The sequence below is a fragment of the Chelon labrosus genome (genome assembly GCF_963514085.1).
Source record: "Chelon labrosus genome assembly, chromosome: 14".
Classification (NCBI taxonomy): Eukaryota; Metazoa; Chordata; class Actinopteri; order Mugiliformes; family Mugilidae; genus Chelon; species Chelon labrosus.
In genome coordinates this window covers 28,807,688-28,834,125 of record NC_140347.1, presented here as the reverse complement: position 1 = coordinate 28,834,125, position 26,438 = coordinate 28,807,688, and the positions used below count along the sequence as shown (strand labels likewise).

General features: G+C 40.7%; 1 protein-coding gene across 3 annotated transcripts; it reads right to left on the bottom strand.

Moving 5' to 3' along the window:
• Nucleotides 1–4,372: 4,372 nt before the first annotated feature.
• ncoa7b (nuclear receptor coactivator 7b) lies at nucleotides 4,373–20,940 on the bottom strand. 3 transcript variants are annotated; one of them, XM_084560785.1, is made up of 17 exons: nucleotides 20,811–20,857; nucleotides 19,777–19,941; nucleotides 16,342–16,499; nucleotides 13,847–13,971; nucleotides 13,248–13,355; nucleotides 13,065–13,160; nucleotides 12,242–12,367; nucleotides 11,852–12,036; nucleotides 11,280–11,434; nucleotides 10,507–11,073; nucleotides 10,165–10,336; nucleotides 9,863–10,010; nucleotides 9,646–9,771; nucleotides 9,352–9,504; nucleotides 7,247–7,342; nucleotides 7,086–7,159; nucleotides 4,373–6,969 (listed from the first exon to the last, which is right to left on the bottom strand). In XM_084560785.1, exons 2-17 carry the CDS (start codon nucleotides 19,812–19,814, stop codon nucleotides 6,834–6,836), a joined length of 2,463 nt encoding a protein of 820 aa, XP_084416911.1. In that variant the 5' UTR covers nucleotides 19,815–19,941; nucleotides 20,811–20,857; the 3' UTR covers nucleotides 4,373–6,833. The 3 variants fall into 3 exon arrangements, with proteins under 3 accessions (XP_084416911.1, XP_084416910.1, XP_084416912.1); XM_084560784.1 differs by having other exon boundaries at nucleotides 19,777–20,940; XM_084560786.1 differs by having other exon boundaries at nucleotides 13,847–13,917; nucleotides 19,777–20,940.
• Between the last annotated feature and the right edge of the window lie 5,498 nt (nucleotides 20,941–26,438).

Here is a 26,438-nt window from a genome sequence, read left to right as displayed (position 1 = left end):
TCCGAACTACGGCAAATGAAAGCCAAAGGACGACAGCTCGAGCGACTGTACAAGAAAACTGGTCTTGTTGTTCACAAAGACATGTACAAAAATCACATTTTACACTATAAGGACTGTATTTCTCAAACAAAACTCAACTACTACTCTGGCATAATCCATTCAAATGAAGGCAATTCCAAGTCACTGTTTTCTCTTCTCAACAATATCCTCAGACCCCCGGCTTCTCTCCCTCCCCACCTGTACTCAACTGCCTTCTGTAACTCCCTGATGTCCTTTTTCAACCAGAAAATTCATCAGATCCACCTGCACCTTGGCCCAAGCTCCTACCTCAACACCTCCCCAGAACCCTGTCTGACGTCTCACTCATTCTCCTTCTTTCAGCTTCCCTCTGACTCAGATATCTCAGACATCATCCTAAAGTCCAAGCCCTCCACCTGTCAGTTAGATCCCCTCCCCACAGTTCTGGTGAAAGCCTGCCTCCCTTCTCTCCTCCCCCTCATCTCTGCCATCATCCGTTCCTCACTCTCCACTGGAACTATTCCTACACTCTTCAAAATTGCTGCCATCACTCCAATATTGAAAAAACCTGGTGCTGATCCTAATAACTACAATAATCTTCGTCCCATCTCCAATCTACCTTTCCTCTCCAAAATCCTCGAGAAAACTGTTGCTTCCCAAATTCATTCTCACCTAACCCTTAACAACCTGTACGAACAATTCCAATCTGGTTTCCGCCCCCTCCATAGCACTGAATCTGCACTAATCAAAATCACAAACGACCTCCTCCTGGCAGCCGACTCTGGTTTACTCACTATTCTCATCCTCCTCGATCTGAGTGCGGCCTTCGACACCATCTCTCACACTATCCTCATTAACAGATTAGTCTCCCTCGGTATTTCACACACACCCCTTGACTGGTTTAAATCCTACCTCTCAGGCCGCACTCAGTTCATCCAAATCCAATCCTTCAGTTCCCACCCGTCCCCCGTCACCACTGGTGTGCCCCAGGGCTCTGTCCTGGGGCCCCTTCTCTTCATCATCTACCTCCTTCCTCTTGGCAATATCTTCCGTAAATATAACATTCATTTCCATTGCTACGCGGATGACACCCAGCTCTACCTCTCCAGCAAACCAAATTCCACTCTCCCACCTTCCTCCCTCACTGACTGCTTCACCGAGCTCAAATCTTGGTTCTCCTCTAACTTCCTAAAACTCAACAGTGATAAAACCGAATTCCTTCTGATTGGCACCAAATCAACCCTCTCTAAAACTGACAGTTTTTCCCTCACCATCGACCACTCCTCTGTCTCCCCCTCCCCCCAGGTTAAGAGTCTGGGTGTCATCCTCGACAGCACATTATCTTTCCAATCCCATATCAATAACATCACCCGGTCTGCATATTTCCACCTACGCAATATTAATCGCCTTCGCCCCTCTCTTTCTCCTCACTCCACTGCCATTCTGGTACACAGCCTTGTCACCTCCCGCATCGACTACTGCAACTCCCTTCTCTTTGGACTACCTCACAAATACCTCCATAAACTCCAACTGGTTCAGAACTCTGCAGCTCGGATCATCACCAGAACCCCCTCCACCCACCACATCACCCCTGTTCTGCAGCAACTCCACTGGCTCCCGGTCAAACTCCGCATTGACTTCAAAATCCTCCTGTTTACATTCAAGGCCATCCACAATCTTTCCCCTCCTTATCTGTCCGAACTCCTCAACATCGCCACCCCTTCCCGTTCCCTCAGATCTGCATCGTCTGTCCACCTCTCTGTCCCTCCCGCCCGCCTCGTCACCATGGGGAGCAGGGCTTTCAGCCGCTCTGCCCCTCAACTCTGGAACTCACTCCCACTGGACCTCAGGAACTTGGACTCTCTCACACTCTTCAAATCAAGACTAAAAACTCACCTATTCCGAACTGCCTACCCAACTTAACCGTCTTCATTGTCTCTTCTTATCTGTTTCTTATTTCTTCTTAGTGTTTTTATTATTATTTATATGTTGTACGGTGTCCTCGAGTGCCCAGAGAGGCGCCTCCAAATAAAATGTATTATTATTATTATTATATTCAATCTTTTATTTTCAATGCCTCAATTTCCTTTTATTATATTTTTTGGCTAATTAGTTTAATTTTATTAATTAATTTATTTGTGTCTTATTTTATTTTCGTGATAATGTTCTTTAATGTACTTATAGATAATATATATATAATTATTAGTATAAATAATTTCTTTAATACATTTTATTATATATTTTATGTTTTACATATTATTTTATCATTCCATGACAGTTGTGTGTCTCTGTTTCTGTCTATTGGACATTCTTTGATCATAGATGGTGCTAAGCTTCACTTTTAGCCTGCTACAGACCAGGGCCCGTATTCCTAAAGATTCTAAGAATCCTCTCAGAGAGCTCCTAACTTAGCCTAAAAATTCCTAGCTAGGAGTCTTAGCTTAGGAGTGATTCCAGAAAATTCTTAGAGAACTCTTAGCAAGGAATGGACAGAAACTCTGATCTTAGTGAGGAGGTGTGGTTGACCCCGTTGCTAGGTATGAGTCATCATTTCAAGAGGTGTGATTGGTTGATCCTAAAAGCTAGATAAAAATACACTTTTGGTGATAATTGGCCTAGAATGGACATCAAATTAATAGACTTAATAACAGAATCTAATCTCTATGAAGACTGTGGAATTATAAATAATACTTTACATAAAAATAAATAAATAGTAAGCTATACTTTAAAAAGTATCCTATAAAATGTGTGATTAAACTCAGGCCACTACCACAGTATTCACATGCTGATAGTTCTATTTATTTGCTTTCATTCATTTACCATGCTGGTAACATTTTGCACTTCACCTATTTGGTATTAACAAGAGTAAAATGGCTCAGCTTTCATCAATTTCTGTGATTGCTAACCGGCCTAGAAGAAGCAGTGTTGGTTGGTGTTCAAATCTTCCAAAAACCGAACAGCAGTGGAGAAGAAATGAAGTAGGAAACCCAACTGGACAGAGGAACAGTGTTTGCTTCTGGATCAACTGGTCAATGAGAATAAAAGTGTTTAAGACGTAGATTTGGTTCCAAGTCATCACTGCTGCATTGTTGCATTTTTCCTGTTGCTAAATACCTCAGTGTTGTGATGACTTTCATTTCCGATGATACAGTTGTCCCTCGCTATAACGCGGTTCACCTTTCGCGGCCTCGCGGATTTTTTTAGTGCAATTTTGGATGCTTTTTTTTTTTTTTTTTTTATACAGCGCATTGTTTTTTGCGTCCTGATTGGCTAAGGGACTGTAGACCATTGTCAATCAATCTCCTCGTACGGTGTCTCGTGTACAGTACAGAATGCGTTCAGCTTGCCACATTTAGCTATCTTTGATCGCTGGCAGTGTGACTGAAGTGCGGTATGTTTGCAAGTTATTGAGAAGAGTGTATAGTGTGTAGTGAGGGGTTTTGCAACCGTAAAACATTTATAATCATTGTAAAAAATAAAGCTGACTACTTCGCGGATTTCGCCTATATCGCGGGTTATTTTTAGAACGTAACTCGAGCGATAAACGAGGGACTACTGTATTGCGATTGTAACAAGCTTGATTGTCATTCAGTGTTTGGAGAATATCTCTCCTGTCTCTTCTTTCAGCCATTTTCTCCTCTGATTAAGAAACTCCTAAGCCTCCTAAAAGTCCTCCTCCCTGCTCTTAGCAGATCTCACCTTAGGAGCACTCTTAAGAGCTAAGATTCTTTAGGAATAGCTTTTATCTTTACTAGGAGCTACTCCTAACTTTGAGAGGGAAACTTCTTAGAATTTGGCCACTAGGAGCAACTCTTAGCGCTAAGAATCTTTAGGAATACGGGCCCAGGTTTGCCCGGCAGGATAAGTTACCATGGTTACTTGGCTGGCATTCACATTAGCCACCTTGGTGGAACAGGGTTGAGGCTCAGATTGATGGAACGGAAACCTGAGCCACAGTTCTGGTTTAGCTATGGTTGAGGCTTAGCCGGAGTCATAGTTTCCATGGTTACTGAGTTGGGGCTAATCTCAGCCTCTTTGATGGAACCGAACTCTCACTCATATTAGCCAGACTTGGCCATTTAAGCTTGGCTTTGCCTTTAGCCTGCTTGATGGAATACCCCCCGGTGTCGGTGTTGTTACTGTCGAAGATCGTCTCTTTAAGCGAAGAGAGATTACTCGATTCTTTTTATGAGTGCTCCACAACAAACGTTGAAAATACGAAGGTAACTGCATCTTCTGCTGACTTCACATGTAGAAGTAAAGTTAGGATATTAAATGAAATAATATATATTTAATATGTGACTTCACACCCGAAAACTCACTTTCCTCTCATATGGTAGCCCTTACTGTGCAGACACTTTTCATTTTAGATGGCAATGTGTTTCCAGAAACAATCCACAGTCAGTAGACTATAATCCATGGACCTCACTGTCAACAGCTTCTGCTAAACCAATACACGATTATAATGAATTGTAATGTGACTCCAACCCAATCTATCACAGCTGCAAAGCAATGTTCTGCTATATTCGTATACGTGGGTGGATTAAAAAAGTGAGAAGGTGCATTTTTTGGTGGTAATTCCTTTTAATTATGAAGTCGTTATGTGATGCCCACAAATACTTCTTTGGTCATCTTTATTGTAGCTAGTCTGTTTTAGATCTGTCGATCCATAGTAAAATTGTAAAATAAGTGGACTCAGGTCTGTGGGGTCACTTTATCCCCTCTAAATTCACAGCTGACGTGGCCTTGAGCAAAGCACCTAACCCCTAAAATGGCTCCACAGGCGACTTAAAGGATACCCACTACTGTCAGTGCATGACGTCTACTTTATTTTTTGTATATAGTGTATAGTGTATATATTTTTTGTATATTTGAGAGTCCTGAGTTCCATATTTACCATTTTATTTTAGTTTATCTATTTATGCATACTGTGTCCAACAACACCAAAACAAATTCCTTGTATGTACAAACATACTTGACAATAAAGTATTTTCTGATTCCGATTGTTTTCCAATAACATTTTTTGGACCAGAATTTATTTTTAATCTACCGAGTGCTTCATCTTCTCAACTGATGATCTTTGAGCAGATGAGGACTTCCGGTGTCTTCCGGTGTAGCCTGATTACAAAAAACATAAGTCTATCTGCAATAAGACAAGCATGTTCAACAAAGTAAAATAAATAAACAGGACTCGTGAATATGTATGTATGTATATATATACATATATATACTTAACATTTATTTAGGTTTCAATTTTGCAATAACAACACAATAAATAGATCCTTAGTGATATCACAGAACACAGCAGTTTCCGATTCACAAAAAAATAATACTTGGGGCGCATTCACAGTTACAACACTGAACATGAAGCGATAACTGGCGTTAGTGGATAGTATGACAGGCATCATTAACAGTGGCGTCAGACATCTGCAGTGTTGCACATTCATGCACTACAAGCCTGCTTCAGATACGAAGGGAATAGACGAACATTTCATTTCCATGTTAGTAGATGAGGATGTTTAGTTAGTGGTATATCTGAGTGCAAAAACTGATGATCCCTTTTCCATTCATCGTTAAGTTAGGCTGACCTGTGGTTGGACGGGCAGCTTCCCTCCTGTCGTATTGATCAAACAACATTCAGCAACGTTACACTGAAGAAATTATTAATTCCAAAAGGGCCACAACACAGGTGTCAGATTAATCCTGTAGTGCAAAGTGACATCAAGTTAAACCTCTACTAATCTGAACAACAAAGACCACGAATGAAAATCTACATCAAGATATGAATTTAATACTGTCAACTGAAATATTTCTATAAAAAAAAAATCATAGAAAAACAAGCGAACATTCTTTGTAAAAACGGAATGCAAAAATAACACATAAAAAATAAAACATCTAACATATTTTATAAAATATGAAGATCATAAAACTAACATGAAATTAAAAAAAGAGCATATTTGGTCATCGCAAACGTCTTCCGGTTCCACCAGATGTTTTGGATTGTACAGTGTCACACACACACGTCACTGTGTGGTCGCAAGGAAATGCAGCAAAACACGTTTGTTTAATCTAAAACTTAAAATAAGACGGTCTTCAAGGGAAGTGAACACTTCCGTTGTAAACAGTTTCTCTCATTGACAGTGAATTTGATGGTGGAGGATCTAAAATAACTTCTGGCTATTTCTGCTTTCCCTCAAGTTTAAAAAAAAAAAAAGTAAAAAAAAAAATATATAATTTTTAATAATAATAATAAATAAAAAAAAAGTTCACAATTCTGTACATTCCCAAGCATATAAATTACTTCCGGACAAGAGACCTACAGTATTGTGGGTATACAGCGTTCCTTATTCTTTCATACAGACATAAAATCAGCTCTTTTTGGAATAACCTCCACAGTGACATCAGCAGATTGGCTTCTTAAGCCCTCACAGCCACAGGGTCAAAAAGCAGCCTTCCTCTCCTCCTTTCTCTCCTCATAAGCTTATGATGTTAAGGCAGTCTGCATGCTGGGGTAGCTGGAGGCGTAGTCTGATGCCTAAGGCAGCAATAAACTGAGAACAAACACATTATCTCCCCTTTAAACAGACCACCTGCAGGTCACCTTACAACAAGCTACAGAAGACTAAGGTCTTGGCTCTGTCGTCAACATTTAAACTCCACAAGCTGCTGCCAGACTTGTCTCACAGAACACTTAGTGTCATTTGTGGGTAGCTAGGTTTGCCTCCAAGTGGTGCGTGATAGACTTGGGGCCGGAGTTTTAAGGTTTGGGGCTGCAGATTGGAGAGTGAGTGTAGAAGCAGCATGAGCAGAAGAGGCTACTCAAAGGTCCAAACCTCTAGACTGTGGATGTTGAAGTCCTGCTGGGAGGAGAGTGGCTGGTTGTTAAAGGTGGCACACTTGGTGGTGGTGCCTCGGTAAAGCTCAGCGTCCAGCCACAGACCCAGCTGACCACTGCAGGAGAGGGGGAAAACACAGGAGGGTTAGTATCTGATGGCAAATCCTTTGGGGTCCATTTGAACTGATTAAATGAGGTAGTGACTTCCAATAGAGCCGGTGGATCTACATACCCTCCTCCTCCCATCTGTAGAGAATCAGTATTGCCTTTCACAAAGTAAGAATTCTCTCCTGTCCAGCGGTACACCTAAAAATATACACAGAATTACCACTGTTTTTGAGGTTTGGGGAACAAACTTAATTACTCAAACTCTTAAACAGGTTCAGCACAAACCTTGATTTCAGGGCAGAAGCTATAGAGGAATGTCTCTCCAGTGCCATAACAGTGCTCGCTCACTCTGAAGGGATGAGTTGAAAATGCCCCAAATATCTGTGGTAACAGTCAGATTCAATTGAAGATTAACTTTACGATAAATAATCACAAACTGGTCTAGACTATTTGTTTATATTTTTCTTTATACATGTATATACACACTACCAGTCAAAAGTTTGGACACACCCTCTCATTTAATGGTTTTTCTTTATTTTCATGACTATTTACATTGTAGATTCTCACTGAAGGCATTAAAACTATGAATGAACACATATGGAATTATGTAGTAAACACAAAAAGTGTGAAATAACTCCAAATATGGTTCATAGTCCTCAAAGTAGCCACCCTTTGCTTTGTTGACAGCGCTGCAAACCCTTGGACTTATCTCAATGAGCTTCATGATGTAGTCACCTGAAATAGTTTTCACTTCACATGTGTGCCTTGTCAGGGTTACTTTGTGGAACTTCTTGCCTTCTTAATGGGGTTGGGACCATGAGTTGTGTTGTGCAGAAGTCAGGTTGGTACACAGCTGACAGCCCTATTTGACAACTGTTAGAATTCATATTATGGCAAGAACCAATCAGCTAAGAAAAGAGAAACGACAGTCCATCATTACTTTAAGAACTGAAGGTCAGTCAGTCCGAAAAATTGCAAAAACTTTGAATGTGTCCCCAAGTGCAGTTGCAAAAACCATCAAGCACCATGATGAAACTGGCTCACATGAGGACCGCCCCAGGAAAAGAAGACCAAGAGTCACCTCTGCTGCTGAGGACACGTTCATCCGAACTTAGAAATCAGCCTCAGTTCACCAGCCTTAGAAATCGCACGTTAACAGCACCTCAGATTAGAACCCAGATCAATGGCACACAGAGTTCTAGTAGCGACACATCTCTACATCAGCTGTTCAGAGGAGACTGCGCCAATCTGGCCTTTATGGTCAAATAGCTGCTAGAAAACCACTACTGAGGAAAAACAAGCAGAAGAGATTTGTTTGGACCAAGAAACACAAGGAATGGACATCAGACCAGTGGAAATCTGTACTTTGGTCTGGTGAGTCCAAATTTGAGATCTTTGGTTCCAACCGCTGTGTCTTTGTGCGACGCAGAAAAGGTGAACGGAGGGTCTCTACATGCATGGTTCCCACTGTGAAGCATGGAGGGGGAAGTGTGATGGTGTGGGGGTGCTTTGCTGGTAACACTTTGATTTATTCAAAACTGAAGGCACAGCATGGCTACCACAGCATCCTGCAGCGACATGCTATCCCATCCAGTTTGCGTTTAGTTGGACCACCATTTATTTTTCAACAGGACAATGACCCCAAACACACCTCCAGGCTGTGTAAGGGCTATTTGACCAAGAAGTAGAGGGATGGATCTGGGATGAGATGGACCGCAGAGTGAAGGCAAAAGGGCCAACAAGTGCTCAGCATCTCTGGGAACTCCTTCAAGACTGTTGGAAAACCATTTCAGGTGACTACCTCATGAAGCTCATCAAGAGAATGCCAAGAGTGTGCAAAGCAGTAATCAAAGCAAACGGTAGCTATTTTGAAGAATCTAAAATATGAATCATATTTAGAGTTATTTCACACATTTTGTTTACTACATAATTCCATATGTGTTCATTCATAGTTGTGATGCCTTCAGTGAGAATCCACAATGTAAATAATCATGAAAATAAAGAAAAACTATTAAATGAGAGGGTCTATAGACACACACACACACACACACACACACACACACACGAGGTGTTGCCAAATCACAGTTTTTAAATTCTACACATGAACATAAGTGAACATTGCGCCGGCGGATGTGACAATTATTAAGACCCATAAAGTGTGTATGGGCAGTGCCATACACACTTCTATTCTGAGATCCACTTTTTTAAATTTCAGACTCACTATTCCATTCAAAGTTGATCTTCTACGAGTTATTGTCATCATGAACTGCTGCTCTGCACTTCTAATAATGTTGTAATTGTGTAACCATGACGAGCAAAAGCTGTGAACTGTGGCTGTGGTTTTACTTACAGTTATTTACATACAAGCTATCCATTCAGACTGCATCTACCTGATTATCCATGTCTTTAATGACCAGCAGCACAGGGCTGTCCACATCTGCCAGGTTTCTGTACAGAGTCTTCAGACTGGTCCCATTTTTCTCTGTGCTGTAGGCCAGCCTCCACTGATAGCCCTGCACACGGGCTGGCAGGCGACAGGCGAGCTGGTGAACAAGCAGATCAGGCTATGAAACACTGCATTCCTCTGAATGTGAACTCACCGCTCTCTAGTCAGGTTCTGGTGTATATATCTGCGAATTTATGAGCTTATACACCGGCTGCGTGTAAGCATACTTGATTAATACCTTCTCGATGTGAGTGTCCAGCAGCAGATCACTGTTGTCACTGAGTATGGGCAGCGCATCCATGGACAAGTCTCCGTCGTAGCTGCCAAAACTCTGCCTACGCTTAGCCTCGTCGATGGTGATGATCTTGAGCACGAGATAAACAATGATTAAAAGATGACTCATTAACAAAAAGAAAGATGGGGATGGGGGCGACACGATGTTCAGAAGAGCTCACCTCCCAACTGCAGGATGCGGGGTCACTGAAGAAGTTGTCGATCATGTCCAGCTCATCTTTCTCCACCACAACAAAGCCCTGCTCTCGAGCCTCCCTCCCGTACACATCAGGAGACCACTGAACAAAAAATGCATACAGATCGTCCACCCTGCAAGACACACAGTAGATAAGCTTATTGCTGGCACACATCTCACTTTAAGACCAAACTACCAGAAAACAGATGGATCCTCTGCAATGACAATAATGTTTGGTGTATGTATGAGGGTGTACAGTAGGTATGATTTTACTATGAATCATCTCACCTTTCCTGTGGAACAGCAAACCAATATTCTGGCTGCTTTCCACGGGCCCCAAATGAGTGGGCGGGGCTAGAGGTCATGCTGGTGGCAAAAGATTTCCTCATTGGCTTTCCAACTTTGAAGCAGAGGAACATGGGTGGGTTTTTGCTCTTCTCCTCTGATGACAAAAGCATGTCTGCACACAGTTAGAAAAGAAAAGATTATTTAAGCACTACCAGTGCTAAAGTCAGAATTTTTTATACCCTACACTTAGTGGCTCCAAGAAATTAGCATTGACCGAGAGAGAAAGATTAACAAGAAATTGTGATAGTCTAGTCTCAGTCTTAATTAATATTTCATTTGTACCTTCTATTGGAGCCTGCATCCTCTCCAGCAGCCAAGACTTCATCTCTGCCTCATAGTTTTTCTTCCGTCTCTCCTCCTCACTGAGCTCCTCCTCTACCGTTGGTGTGTCTGCGCTTTGTCTCTTCCCACAAACTCCCGAAGCCTCCTTGAGACCCGTGTTCTTGTTTTGGTCCACCTGTTCACTGATTATTTTATCACCTATGCCATTTAGCAGCTCTTCGGTTCCCTTGGTTTTCACATCTTTGGTCTCAGTTACCTCTTGGCTCGTAGGTTTAACATGCAGGTCACCCTGTTTTTCAGTCTCAGAGGAGGATTGTATGGACTCCACATCCTCGATGGAGCTGTTCTGAGCTACGCCTTCATCCTCTTCGTCATCCAGCTTCCCTTTTGTTCGATCAAGCATTGACTTGTCCTGAGAGTCTCCCCTACCTTGGTCCCTGGTGACAGTGCTGAGTGTTTTGGAAGAAGTCCCTTCTGCATCCTCTGTGCTGCCATTGACAGTAGGCTCCAGCTCGGTGAATCCCTCATCAGACGGAGACTTCTCTGTTTGCTCGCCCTCTGTACTCCCTGTCATTAAAAATAAGTTAGGGGCCTATTTATGTATAGATTTTTCTGTTGATTAATCCAATAACTGGTCATTTAAATGTCATAAAAAATTGAAAAAAAGAAAGAAAATGTTTGGTAAGACGCCTGAATTTGAACATAAAATTCAAAGAAATAAACCACTTTGTGGTAAGGTGGATTACAAACATCAGCATTTCACTATGTGTTACCAGTTTCAGAGAGGGTTGATTCGATGTCATCCAAAACTATTGGTCGCTTCGGATCCAGAGCTTCATAGCGGCTGAAGGGGTTCAGTTCCCGCTCTGACGGCAGCTGCTCCCACTCGCCAGGCCTGTACACAGGGCACAGATCCTGCGGTAGGTCTCTGTGAGGCCATGGAGCACCACACACACCGCAAACGAGGATGGGGGGGAAAAAACACAACGGGACGAACAAAGAAAAAGAAAATGTCCAACAGAAATTAACACAATACACAACTGAAAAACAACAAATGTGGTGAAAAACTTAAATATAACAAAATTAATAAAAAGATCCAAAACCTCAAAATGAAACTGAAAAACCTCAGAAAGACTCAGAGGAACATACAGGATGTAAATGAGGTTCACTGGAACCAGTTGTGCTTCATAAAAAGACAAACAGGGAAGTATCTAGCATTTAAAATCACTTTCTGACAAAGAAAACAGAAACTGGAATGAGGAACACAAAAGGATGAATAACAGTCAAGGCATGAAAGAGCGGTTAGAAAAGAAGGAAATGTCGAAAGCGGGTCGGGTGCTCTTACGATGGAAGAGCGTCCTTGAGCTTCATGCGCGACACGTCATCGTACAGCGCTACAGAGACGACCTCCTCCATGGGGCAGATGAGGCCGTACTCCTCACAGCCGTGCTCAATCACCAGCGGGTCGGACTTGTGGGGGTCGAACATGATGTTGTTGGGTGTCACGATTAACACGCCTCCAACAACTCCCTGCAACAGCGACGACAACAACATAAGTGGAGACGGAAGCAAAGATTATCAAGGATGAAACGAATCTGATGACCACAGCCAGAATTAACATTTTAGTTGTGGATTAAAAGACATGATTACACACATAATCATAACTTAACTGGCTACCGATTCATTTTGGTGATCCAGTAAAAAATTACTACACCACATCTTCTAGGCTTCTTACCATGCCATCCGTGAAGTATTTGCAGCTCATCTTGATGAATTTAACCGTTGCCGGGCTCTCGTCCTCTGAGTTTGGCGACAGCTCACGCCGAATGGACATTGATGATCTGCAGCTGGAGATGCCATCCTGAAACACATTGAAAGGAATGAATAAACAGAACGTTTTGCTTGAATTTAGTAGACGAAGTTTTGAAGATTATCCATGTGAGATATTCGTGTATTTGTTTATAGATTCTGACGCAGAAGCGTTAATCTAGCATAAGCTTGCAGTGCTCCTAGTGAGGAAAGATGCTGAAGGAAGGAGGGACATGATCATTTGAGTATGTGTTTGATTGGAGGCAAGATTAGTACACACCCCCTAGTGCAGGATGAGTCATCAACAGCTTTGAAATTATTTTCCAGGAAATAACAAATTCTAAAATACTACTGAGAATACCTAAAAGGGATACTTTGGTCAATGCTGGACCTATATACAGGCATATAGGTGACGTATAGTTCAAGAAATATATCAAAATACTTGAATATAGAGTTAGGTTTCATGGTGGTCCTTTAAAAATTGTTCCCTCACACCACAAATCAAAGCATTAATCTATTATTTAGGGTGAAATAATGATAGAAAATAACACTTAGTTATTTTATCCAATTACCAACATGTAATTGGTGGGAAACAATCTCCATCTCCATGTACTGCACCTTTTGTTTTAACAGAACTTCATTCAGTATAATTTAGGTATAAGAACTAAATACTAAATAGCTGCTGTAAAATACTCTACTGTAAACACAGCAAGTAATCACAGCAACATAATGATTATGGTTTTACTTACAGACTTCTCAGGCAACCCATTACTGAGGGAGGGATCAGAGGAACCTGGAGACTTCAGATCAGTTTCTGACTGGCTCACATCAGGGACAAACAGCTTCTGTAATAATAATGGGCAACCAACAGTCAGCCAATCAATGATGAGGAGAGTGACGCACCATAATGTGGTAAGTGTTAGTGTCCTTACCTGACCAGGGTACACACTGCGAGAGAAGAGCTTATTCAGCTGGACCAGCTTGTTGGGGGTGATGTTGAACTTGAGCGCGATGCTGCTGAGGGAATCGTCAGGTCCCACCTGTAACAAGAGCTCAGCTGCGGAACAAATCTCGGAAGACGCTTTAAATGCACACAAGTCAAAATCCAACACAACGCAATCTACAGCCTTTCTGTTAATTGGTCTGCGACATGCTATTTGAAAGGCATTATTAGTATATAAATAGAAATACCTCATGTGACCAGACTGGGCTGATCAGAAATTATTTTCAGTCTGATTGAGAGATAATAACTCTTTACAGGCATTTAAACATTCGATCTGGTTGCAATGAATACATTATTTCTGTGCATAGTTTCCTTCAGGGACAGAAACATGGCGCTAAATATAACAACTAACTGTTCAAACAAAGATGGACTCAGCCGGAACTGAAGTGAGCTCAGACCGTCTTTCTCTCACTGAAGTAATTCAGTGCTGTCAATTAAGATTTGAACAATACAATCGTCTCCTGTTGGGCCGGTTGTTTAAGAGCTACAGTCCATGTAAAGTTGTGTTGCCAGTGTCAAGTTACTCACAATAAACTCCACCGTCCCGGGTGGCCTCCTCTTCTCCATCTTTGCCTGATTATTTTGTTTACAGCCATCATCTGGGAGAGCAATGGAAAAATGACTGCATGCTAAGGATGACTGCAAACTGTAATCTGTTAAAGAAAGGACACACAGCTATCATTAAAAGAGATAAATAAAGAGTTTAATTCTGCTTATCTCATAAATTGAGAAATTAAAACCCCATCCAGGGAGGAGGGTACAAAGACCCTCTAAATACCCTGTGGTTACTTGCCTTGTAATCCAGTGCCAGTTATTTGATCCCCAAGAGCATCCAGCATTGAAACATTGCACATATTGAAGCTCTTATTGTAAATGCAGACAATCCTGACCCTTGTCGTAGACAAGATGCGCAGTCAGCATTTTATTTTCTTGCCAGCACCACAAAGCTATTAGTGCACCACTCCCTATCACTGCTGCGCCCCCTCCATGGAAACGGAGGGCATGACTAAGCATTCGACTGCCAGACTCCAGCAGTGTCTGCTCTTTGCTGTAACGAACATCAAAGACTAGGCCGCTGTCACTTCTCCAAATCGTCGTACTTCATTCACTGATGGTGTACCAGGCTGTGACAGATGATGTGCTGCGCGGGACAAGGCCTTTCAGCTGAAACCACATCTAACCAAGAGTGGATTTTTTATTTTTATTTTAACCTATATTGCACTGCAGCAGATGATATTTGCAGTATTTTATTGTAATAAGATCACATTTTTATTGTCTGCAGCTCATTACATCTGAGTTTACACAGATCGCTGAACCACTGCACGTACGATAGGAGTCCATTATCACTGTCAATAAACTGTGTTTGTTGATGATATGCTATACAAGTCCAACAGAACATGGTCGCATGGTTATGCCACGCTACACAAATTAAAGCAGCTTATACTGCGTATTATAAATCCCCGTCGTAGTTAGATTAGGTTTAATGTCGGGCAAATTAAAAGACACGGAAAGTTTTACAGTCAAAATTAGGGTGCACATAACAAAGAATTCTTTAGTGACTCTGGATGAACACATACAATAAATAGCCTAAAAAGACATCCTAGTAAAGAATAAGCGGATATTGATAATAGTTAATTGACTAAAAACCCAATTGCTTTTTGTCACCTTTAAAGGGTCATATTGTTTTCAAAGAGGCTAACGTCTTAACTAGTCTTGACTAGTATTACATATAATTTTAAAAGTTTTATTGCGTTTCTTTGCCTTAAACTTTGTGTCTTAAGTGACACCATTGACTGTAAAACAGAACAGGACACAAATGTTATGCAACTTCCTGTTTAAAACTGCTGAGGTTGTTTCACCACAAATGACCCCCAACACGAAGTTTGTGTTGCTCACTGAGGTCTTTGTGAAGAGAGAATGATCGTTTCGAATAACAGTAGAAGAACAATGTAAATATCGATAGAAACTACAAAAAGTTTCTTTCTAAAAACACAAAGCAAACCCATTTTAGTCAATGATAGTGTGCAGTGATAGGGGATTTGTCAATGTCAGTACAAGATTCCTTTCTGATTAACCATTAATTACACTTTACTAGAATATTTGTGACTAAATTCTACAATCAAGATCTGCGCGTTGAGCCAGTGATTAATCATTTATTTCAGTTTAGTTAGTTATTGTTTCAATCACTGAACCAAAAACACTAGCACCTGAGGTCTGTACTATGAAGCAAGGTTTGAGGCTGTAGAGAAGTAACTTCAAGTTTAATCCTGTAATTTTAAGTGCCACAAAGGAGGTTGACTTCTTACAGTGGTGTGTTACCATGGCAACTAGTTTAAAGCACCTTATGTTTGGGATAACACGTGCGCAAGATTTTATAATTTCTATTTTTTCCTTTCCAAGTTTATTTGACAACCCTGGCGTTGCAGCTGAAAGAATAAAACTGCCATCTATTTTCATAGAGTACTTTTAACTTTTAGTACTTTTAAGCAACACTATAATATAATGGAATAGATAACTTCAATTCCTTGATTATATTGCAGTGATTAGTGATTGTACGCCTAATTAATGTACACATTCACAGGCTGGTGCTGAATAGGTGCAGCAGCTGAGTTAGTTGCAGCCTGGACAATCTTTTTTTAATTGCCCATATTTGTCTGGTACCACAGTTTGTTCTCTTGACGAGATACACTGTAAGCAGCTCTAGATCTGCACATGTTTTTGACTGATCATCGCAAACACCGCCCCTATTATGAGTATCTGATGTCATGGATATACGAGGAGAACTTGATTTGATATAGAGACTTGATATCCAGCATTGTGAAACCTCTTAGTGAGCTTGTGTTTGTTAGGCTTAATCAAGTCAAATAACAAATAGATATTATAGATATGTTTAACTTTCTTTGTAGTACAAGCCTCTGAAGTGTCTATGAAGCAAAATGTCAGTAGAGAGATTAAGTCAACCTTTAAACAGGAAAAAAAAGAAAGCATAGTTTCACTGGAAATCTGTGTTTTGAGTGTCTTACCTAAACCTGCAATGGGCTTTGCTGTGACTCTCTGTATGTCTGTCTTCTTGTTGGGATCGCTCTCATCTGGGATGCTGGGACAGGAGATGATTGCTGGGTTCTGCCCACTCACATTCTTGTCTGATTGGCTCTGCTTGAGCTGTCTCCTCCTCTTCAGCCTGACGGGATGACAGAGGAAATGACTTGTTTACATCCCTATATTAAGTACAAAAACAAAAGTGCAGCACAGCTTTTGTTGTAGCATAGTTCATTTTTAACAATATAAAAAGACTTTTTTTTTTTTTTTTTTTAAATATGTTAGATTGGACTTTAATGATGATAATGAGTGTGCTGTGTTACACACTGGAAATAAGGCTGTTATAAGGTAACGAAATGAGAGTTAACTTTGTTGGACTTTAATTTGTTCCCTCGGCTGTATTGACCGTTTTCAATGTCCTTTTCCCTCGGTTCAATCGTTGATAGATAAAGCAGCAATATAATGCCATCTCCAGAACCTGGGTGGTGGTGCACCACAATGTAATGCACCCTCTCAGAGTCCTGCTATAACCTCAACAATGTTACAAGAGATAAGACCAAACTAACCTACCCGTTGCTTTGAGGGAAAGCAGTAATGCTGGCCTGCACAGCCTCTGGCAAAGAGAGAATAAAAGAACAATGCAAGGGCAGCATCTTAAGCGCTGAAGTGCTTTAATGGAAAAGGACGATCGGGTCGATAACTCCACAGACACACACAGCTCAGGCCTCTCTTATAGACTCAGGTCACTCTCCCACTTTAAACTGATGCAGCGCACATCTGGTAGTGAGCTCAAGAATCTGCATTCTTAAAAGCTCCATCACTCAGGGGCATTTCTCAGATCTCCCGATCACTGCCTCGCCTTCAACGTCTACTATTTAACCTTTCCTCTCCGCTCAGTGGAGTTTCCATTCCATGCAAAATGACCAAGTGAAATGGAAAGACTTGGAATTCATCATGTGCAACAGACCCCGAGTACAAAAAAAAACACAACTCTAGGCGATTGATTTTAGAGTGGCATTTATGACTCACAGTTAACTGCATTTAATTTCCATGTATAATGAAGATGTTGAACGGCCAACATTCGACCAAATCTCTACAAATTATTGTAAAAGTATAAGACAACATGTACACATGGATGCAAGAGTCTCTGAGGATTTTTTTGGAATCTAGACAGCATCCATCTTTATATTTGCTTGTGCTCATGTTGTGCCAGAAATTCCTCAGTGGATTCAAGTCTAGACTCTGATTTGATTACTTCACTACACTGACTGCTGTTTTCAGTACATTCCTTTTTTTTTGTTTGTTTCTTTTATTTTTGGGGTTGTTTTTGCTGGAGAAGAAATTTCCATAGATGTAGTTCTTCACCAGACACTATTAGTTTTTCCATTGAAGAATCAAACTTTTGTATAGCGTTTGTATAATGTATAATACTAGATGAAATACAATATCTGGTAAAACTGATATGAGGTAATATAACATTTTAAGAATAGTGTACTGATGAGTTTATTTTAAATAAATGCTACTGCATCACTATCACTGAGTGAGGTAACACAATGGTGAAAACGGTGATGAAACTACTGCACTGGACACGAACATTTGATTCAAAAACCACACTACATGGGCAGAAAAACACTGGACAAAATGTGTGGATTTTCTCAACTCCACTGATCTGTGACTAATGAGAACGTTTCTTCAGGTACAGTGTGTTTCCTTTGGGTGATGATACCTCCTCCAGTGCTGACATAATCCTTCAATAGTGTACACCTGATCTGACCTAATATGTGCATAATAGGTAACCTTGTTCATGGCTTCAAATGTAGTTTTCCAGAACATGATCTAACTAACAGTTGAAGCATCCAGATATTGAACCTCAAAGTCATAACGTTACTTCATAATATCTGTTAAATTCATCTAGAAACATATGGCCGTACATCATATCAAAAGAGTGAATACATGCGTGCATTTATTTAGTTTTAATAATGAGTGTCAGAATATTGAACTACATGTTGTATAACATGAAAAGGTTCATGGCGGGTTAATACTTTTTAGTGGCACTGTTTGTGTGTGCTTCACAAAGACCTTTGCTCTATTTGTCAGGAAGAGAGGGAGCATATTGTGCAAGTAGCGGTCATATGTTGCAGCAGTGGGTGTGTTGATAGATAAGACATATTTTTTTGGTCCAGATGTCCGCTCAGTTGATATCAGGCATGATGTGGCTGCTTTACAGAAGTTCATGTCTGCAAGAGTCTAATGTACAGACACACAGGAGCACTTTCTCCTGATACCTTACTGCTCACTAGACCAGAGCCTCTGCAGGAACACCACCCCAGCTCAAAGCCTGCTTCCCATTAAAAACGAATGTACTGCCTACCTAATAATTAGAGGCCGACTGGCCTGTGATGCCAGTACAAGCTCATTTCTCTTTGTTATGTAATATTTCCAGCATAACCCAATCAAAACAAGAAAAACAACACACAAGACAAATGGCTGGTTTGCAGCAGGCTGTCAGTGCAGTCAGAACAAGTAACCCGAGACATAATAAGAAAGAACCAAGCCCATTATGCTGCACTGCATTACCTCAGAAGACCACAGTCTGACGTTAACAGGACAATCACCAGTACAACCCAACACTTGGTTTGACGAAGAGGCCTGAGTTTTAGCGTAAGTAACCTATTGCCTATGTTTAGACACATTCCAGTCACATTACACTGTAGTACAGCACGAAATCACATTTGTCCACTTTAATCAAGCAATCGTGCAGCTCAATGACACACCTCACCCGCACAGACGTCAGAGACATTTATTGCTAGCCTGCTAATTTCTTCTCAGTCTATACACCGTGACTGTGATAATCCTCTTTCTACACATATGCTGATAACATGTTTCACAGTGCTGCCAAAAATCTAATTTTACATCCTCTCAGTGGGCATGACTCAGGGACAAGGAAAATAACAGGGCCAAGTCATGATTAAAAAACTGAGAAAACCTAATCAATCAATGCAGATTGTCAAGACACAAATGGAGAAACAAATTATATGAAAAATAAACATGACAACAATCAAAAGACTTTCTTGCTTGGATGGGGAATTTACCCATTAAACTGACCAGTCAATGTTCATCATCAGGCAACGAACTTTACAGTAATTGATTCTTACATGTTGGACAAATAAATCCTGGGAAGACCAAAAATTGAGAATTTCTGTGCAGCTGAAATAATGAAATGATCTTTAACAGATTATTCCAGATTTGAAATCCCTCTAGGACAAACTCTTAATTATTAACAATTGCCTAGACAAGCTTAATCACAAGCAGAAATATTCAAGCAAAAATTTCTGTTTTGCTGAATTAAATGTATCAAAATTACATGCAATTAAGCAAATATCAAACTACTACAAATGTGCACAAAATGAGCCTCTTACCTGGCAAAATATCCCGGCTTCCTGTCTCTCTTCTCCATCTGGCCCGGGTCCTAAATCAACATGCAGTCAAGCTTGTCCATACAAACATCCACGCACACACACCCTCAGTGTGTCCAAGCCAGCAGACACAGGTCTCTGAAGATCACCTCTCACTTCTTCCTTGTCCTGCAGAGGAAGCAGAAAGCAGGTTAGTGAGCTCACTGGGTGCCTCCTCACTCAGCAGCACTCACAACACTGCAATAACTGAAGCCCCATCAGTGGAGAGCGATGAAAGCATCCTATAATACTCAGCTGACAATGCACCTCTCAGCTGCACAAGACAGAAACATCTGCTCCCAGTTAAGTTACCACAGCAAACATGTTTTATTATATAATGTCCCAACGGCGAGTCTATTATTAGCAGTATTAGCTTGGGAACACAGTTGATGTAAACAATCACGGCCACATTAAGTTGCCAGCTAGCTGTAAGACTGAAGGATAGTGTGAAAACGAAACAAACGATTGCACACACCTTACAGCACCGATAATGATGATTGCAGTCCATCCACGTGTAGCCTGTTAGTGTTATATAAGAGGTAAATGGCTAACCACAGAGGAATAGCTAAGTCTGAGGTTATCCCACCTAGCTACATTCTCAGATTGTAGCAGTTTACTCAATGGAGATTCGTCCATGAACCAGTCCACTGGCCAGATTTCAGCCTCTTCTTTACGGTGCAGCAATAACCAACAAACACATATCCGTCTGTGCCAGGTTTAAGCAAACACAGGCAACAAGAACAAGGTCCAGTCCTCCAGCTGACTAGACAGCTGATGCTAACGGTGCTAGCTAGCCACTTTGTTTACAGAGACAATGGCAACCTGGTTGTGATGCTAAGAATATTTTTTCGGTCCTTCCACAAAACCGTTTTCTTTAACACATGGTATTCTTGTTCATGTAACCTGGCATCGCGCTAACGGCAGATGCCGACGTGCAACGGCGCATTTAAATGCAATAGTTCACATAAAACTGGAAAACGGCAAAAATGCCCACCTACCTCGAGTGCATCCTCGAGCAGTTAACGCAATGTGAAAATGAAGCCTCTTCCCTTTACAACGCCCTCTGCTGTCATGTGTATGAACCCGTGGTAAAACCACGGAGGGGTTAAACTACTTCCTTGTCCTTACTCACCCAGGAGAGGCTAGCTTCAATTAGCAAAGTTGAGCTAACCTAAAGATTGGATATATTTAGTTAACGACATAGTTAAAAAAAAAGTAAAAAAAACAAAATGTAAACACATATGGCGGAAAGTCTCATATACAAGATTTAAAATGCTATGGTCAAACGTGTTTTCCAACCTTCCCTGGTGGTCTAGTGGTTAGGATTCGGCGCTCTCACCGCCGCGGCCCGGGTTCGATTCCCGGTCAGGGAACTCGCTTTTTCTGATCTCAAGTAACAGTTTAGAACAAAATTCCGACATAATGTTTTTATTACAAATTCTGCAATATGCCGTCATAGCAACAATAATAACAAAAACGACAACTATAGTAAGCACCAACATTATGTCTGCATTTTTTTTTTGACAAAAAACACGCTTGTTTACTAAGGCCTTTCACCATGTTATTTAGATTCATACCAAATTTTCCTCAGTTCCGTTAGTGTGTAGTGATTTATTTTCTCACATTCAACACATTCAGGTTCATACTTAGTCTAATTGAGTAGACGTTTTTTTACCTTTGGTTGATTTTTATTTTCAGCTTCGTTTCAATGCAATGTCAAGTATTTATTTTGCGTAAATAATATACACTGCCTGGCCAAAAAAAAAAAAAAAAAAAAAAAAGTCGATACCAAAAAAAGGTCGTTGAACTGCCTTTAACATTGATTACAGCACTCATTCGCTGTGGCATTGTTTCGATAAGCTTCTGCAGTGTCACAAGATTTATTTCTATCTAGTGTTGTAGGCTATTAAATTTTCACCAAGATCTTGTATTTATGATGGGAGAGTCTGACCACTGCGCAAAGCCTTCTCCAGCACATCCCAAAGATTCTCAATGGGGTCAAGGTCTGGACTCTGTGGTGGCTAATCCATGTGTGAAAATGATGTCTCATGCTCCCTGAACCACTCTTTCACAATTTGATCCCAATGAATCCTGGCATTGTCATCTTGGAATATGCCCGTGCCATCAGGGAAGAAAAAAATCCATGGATGGAATAACCTGGTCATTCAGTATATTCAGGTAGTCAGCTGACCTCATTCTTTGGGCACATAATGTTGCTGAACCTAGACCTGAGCAACTGCAGCAACCCCAGATCATAGCTCTGCCCCCACAGGCTTGTACAGTAGGCACTAGACATGATGGGTGCATCACTTCATCTGGCTCTGTTCTTACCCTGATGCCCCCATCACTCTGGAACAGGGTAAATCTGGACTCATCAGACCACATGACCTTCTTCCATTGCTCCAGAGTCCAATCTTTATGCTCCCTAGCAAATTGAAGCCTTTTTTTCCAGTTAGCCTCACTGATTAGTGGTTTTCTTAAGGCTACACAGCTGTTCAGTCCCAATCCCTTGAGTTCCCTTCACATTGTACGTGTAGAAATGCTCTTACTTTCACTATTAAACATAGCCCTGAGATCTACTGTTGTTTTTCTTTGATTTGATTTCACCAAACGTAACTGCCGATCACGATCAATCAGGATTGTCTTCTGACCACATTTAATCCTGGAAGACGATGGTTCTCCACTATCCTTGCAGTTTTTAATAATGCATTGGGAAGTTCTTAACCCAATTTTAGTAGTTTCTACAATCTCCTTAGATGTTTTCTCTTCCTGATGCATGCCAATGATTTGACATTTCTCAAACAGACTAACATCTTTTCCACGGACACAGATGTGTCTTTCAGTAGCCTATGGCTGTTTAAGAAATGAGAAGCTACTCATTGCATCAGCTAGGGTTAAATAACTTGTTGTCAGCTGAAAGATAATCACTCATGCAATAAATATCCAATAGGAGGCTCGTACCTCTTTGGTTAGTTAATTCCTGGTGGCGACTTTTTTTTTGGCCAGGCAGTGTATTTTGTTGATGACGATTTTGTCATCACCTGGCCACAGCTTTAACAGACACGTATGCCGCTAGGTGGCGACAGTTTACAACAAATGTCACAGGAGTCACAGAATGGCACTGAGGCAGGTATTGAGAGCAGGCCATACACAAAAAGTGTATAAAACCCCTTACAATGTACGCAATAATTTGTTTAATCAGTATTCTGTGGGATAAATAAAAGGATGAGCATATCTTATCTTATCTTATCTTAAGTCACAGAAAGAAACAAACAGACTCTTTCAGATGAGTAAATATCCCTGAAGTTGAACTTAATCTGAGTACTTGTCAGCAAAGAGGCTGAAATAATGTGCCCTCTAAGGTTGGGAAAGAAAGAGGCCCTCTAATTGGACAGCCTATGAGTTAACCAGTTCCTGGCTGGCTGTGTATCTTGGCAGTTATTTTGACAGGCGCTATCATTGTAAGAGAGGAGATAAGTTGTCTTAGGGATCGCCATGGCGCCGGTGTGTCCCTCCTTCAGCCTGTTCAGACTCTCATCAACCCCTCTCCCTCCCTCTGCGCTCCCTCCTCTCCTTGCTCTGCATGGAGCGAAGGATTGAGGGGGGCTGTTTTGGTTGGGAACAGGGTTTGTGTTGGCAGGGACTCCGTGGCTCTGGGTATCATCGTCCCCTTTCAAGACCATCAAAACGTCCCTGTAACTCAGAAACAGGACAGCTCAAAGTGTCTGCCACCACCTTCTTGTTGTATGTGCATGTTATTGTTGAACTTTCTTGTATTGTACCTCCAATCTGCCTCTTTAATGTAATTTTATTTTCAAATTACTTCATTTTTATTGCAGTTTTCCATTGATTTTTTGTCCCGATCTTTCCTGGACACATAAGGATGACTTTTGAACCAACAGAGGCAAAGAAAGGAAACCACACCAAGGCAGGCAGAGTAGCATATTGTCACAAAATTTTAAGCACTAAAAAGAGCCTGGGATGAGCTCGAGTAAACTTTTGACTCTTAGATGATTAATGTTTTCAAGATGTGCTTCTCAGACAGAGCTATAACACTAAGTTCATCCAAGCTATACATCTCTGGTCTGTCATATAAGATCTGTCGAATGCACAGGTAGTTTCTTTTCAGCCTCTGATATTAGAGTTTTTACGGTACTCTCTCGACAGGGCGCACAAAGGGCTTGGTAGCATTACAGTCTCTGTGTTTTTGTGGTAACACAACTTCAAAGATGGCCATAAAGTAGCCAAAGATGAACAGAAGAACAGAGAGAAACTTAAAAATGAAACACAGAGCAGGAATTTTAAACAGCAGCAACTAAAATCCTCTTTCAGTTCATTATTGTCAGTGCAAATCAAGATGTCTTGCATTTTATCTTTTGAACTCTTAGTCATAAAGGTCTGAGCCAGTGCAGGCCTTGGACAGATTTAAAATCATTTCGCTTGGACGTCACACTTCTAGCTTAGACTACAAGCTCTGATAACTTCAAGTACACCGTGGCAGCAAGAAGATGCAAAATCTAAACACTGCAAAAGGATATGTCACACAAATGATAATTGATAGTGAATATGGGGGTCATAATTCATTTTAATGAACCCAGATGTGTTAAAAAATGTTGCTGTGTTTTAGAAGAATGTGGGATTTTATCTATATGTTTATAGGGAGACGTATGAATGCTGACGGGATGTTGGGCAATAAACCAATTAGGACAAGAAATGTCTAAAACAGATTTACAGTTGTAATGAAGCTAAACGAGTGTTTGAATAAAAAAAAACCCTCAGAATTGACCTAACACACTTCCAAGCGTTGTGCTGAAGACGCTGATGAAAAAGGCTCAGAATAAAAAGAGGTATGTTGATATTCATTTCACTCACATAAATTGTGCTATTTGTGTTTGTGAGTTTAGGTTATTGTACTTTTGATTACGATGAAAAAATCTTCTTGTTAAGGTGATAAAAAGTCAATGGCATGATGCTAAGGTTAGCTAGCTAATATTTTACAATGTTCAGGGAGAAGAATGCAGGAGAAAAGGAGACATCTGACGTTTCCAAAGATATATATAATAAAATAGAAAAAAATATCAAATTACGAAAATGTTTTACAAAAAACATGCAAAATATCTGAACAACATTGTTGCTTACTTGTACTAGCAAACATATGTTAGTAGCAATTAGCAATCTATTTAAAATAAGTCGTGTGAGAAATATGCTTATTTTTGGTGGCAAACCTCATGTTTGTAACTGTTTATTTGTAACTGTGAAGATAGTGTCAGTAGCCAATTACCTTAGCTTAGCTTTGCTTAGCTTAGTTTATTTTAGCTCAGTATATAGTCTTGTTTGTTTGTATGGACATACGTTAATTAGGGAGCTTATAGTTATGGTGGAACAGAACAGCTAGCTTAGCTGTCCTACCTGTTTTCAGAGTTTGTGCTAAGCTAAGCTTGTTTCTTACCTATAGTACAGATATGAAAGTGGTGTTGATCGAAATTAACAACAATTAATTCTTTACAATAAAACTAAAACTGTCAAATCTACTATGTTTAGAAGGGACAAAAAAGGGGAAGGGACTTTTAAAAATGAAAAGCACTGTCCACTCTCTGAACTCTGAATAAAATCCAATTAAGTAAATATTAATATATAGTTAGATCTACTAAAAACTGTGGAAGGACTCAACACACTCAGTTGAAAATGAATCAACAGTTTATTAGGTGGATTTACAATCAATGGTCCAACACAATCCAGGTCAGAGGAACCTGTGGATGACTTTAGGAGCAGAAATCTTGTAATGCTTCTAAAATATGTGTGACTTATTACAAGCTGTAATAGTTTAGATGTCATGAAGAAACTCATCACTCCCTTGGTGGTCTAGGAAAGTCCAGACCGACTCAAAGACCCCCAGTGAGGTTAATGACCTCTACTCACACACACACTTTGGCCACTTTCACAAGCCAGTCAACAAAGACAGAGAGGGGAATGAAAGTGATGGAGACGTGGCCTGAAATACTGTATACCATCCAGTGCCACTACACCTACTGTCAATCTGCCAAGTCAACTGAGGCACTGCAGCCATGACCTTTGATCTGGGAACTGAACAGCAGGGAGAAAAGGTTATCAATGTCAGGGTTTTGGTTCTTAATGCCAACTATCCAGACAGTGCAGGAGCCACACCTCCAGCAAAGCAGCGTAAATGACCGAAACCCGAAGAAAAGATGGGCATGAGCAGAATATTACCCTCTCAAACACACGCCCTATCATTAGACTTTTCTGATCATGTGACCGCGGCAGGGGAGCAAACAGTGCATGGTTGTTTACCCTGCTTATCAGTGGTGTTGTAACAAGTAGAGGAACACACAGGCTGACCTCAACATATGCACACACATGCAAGAAACCTCACCTCGATGCAGAAAATAGCTCTGAAAGCCCTAACAGATAATATGCTCGTTTTCCAAATCACTCCGGATTTCTTTGGACACCCTCACATGACATATTGCAGTTCGTGTATATCCTCTAACATTTAGGGAAACCACAATAATGAGAACAGATCATGAGCTATTAGCTAACATAACTAATAAATCTCCCTGAGCACTCCTTAACTCTTCTCTGATCTCATCTGCCATAAAAAAGAGACT

Excerpts from the sequence above, each read along its gene's own strand:
- ncoa7b (XM_084560784.1), bottom strand. The coding sequence starts at position 19,814 with ATGGAGAAGAGAGACAGGAAGCCGGGATATTTTGCCAG. Across the intron at positions 10,011-10,164 it reads TTTGCTGTTCCACAGGAAAG|GGTGGACGATCTGTATGCAT; the intron begins GTGAGATGATTC and ends TGTGTCTTGCAG. Across the intron at positions 9,772-9,862 it reads CCGCATCCTGCAGTTGGGAG|ATCATCACCATCGACGAGGC; the intron begins GTGAGCTCTTCT and ends CTCGTGCTCAAG.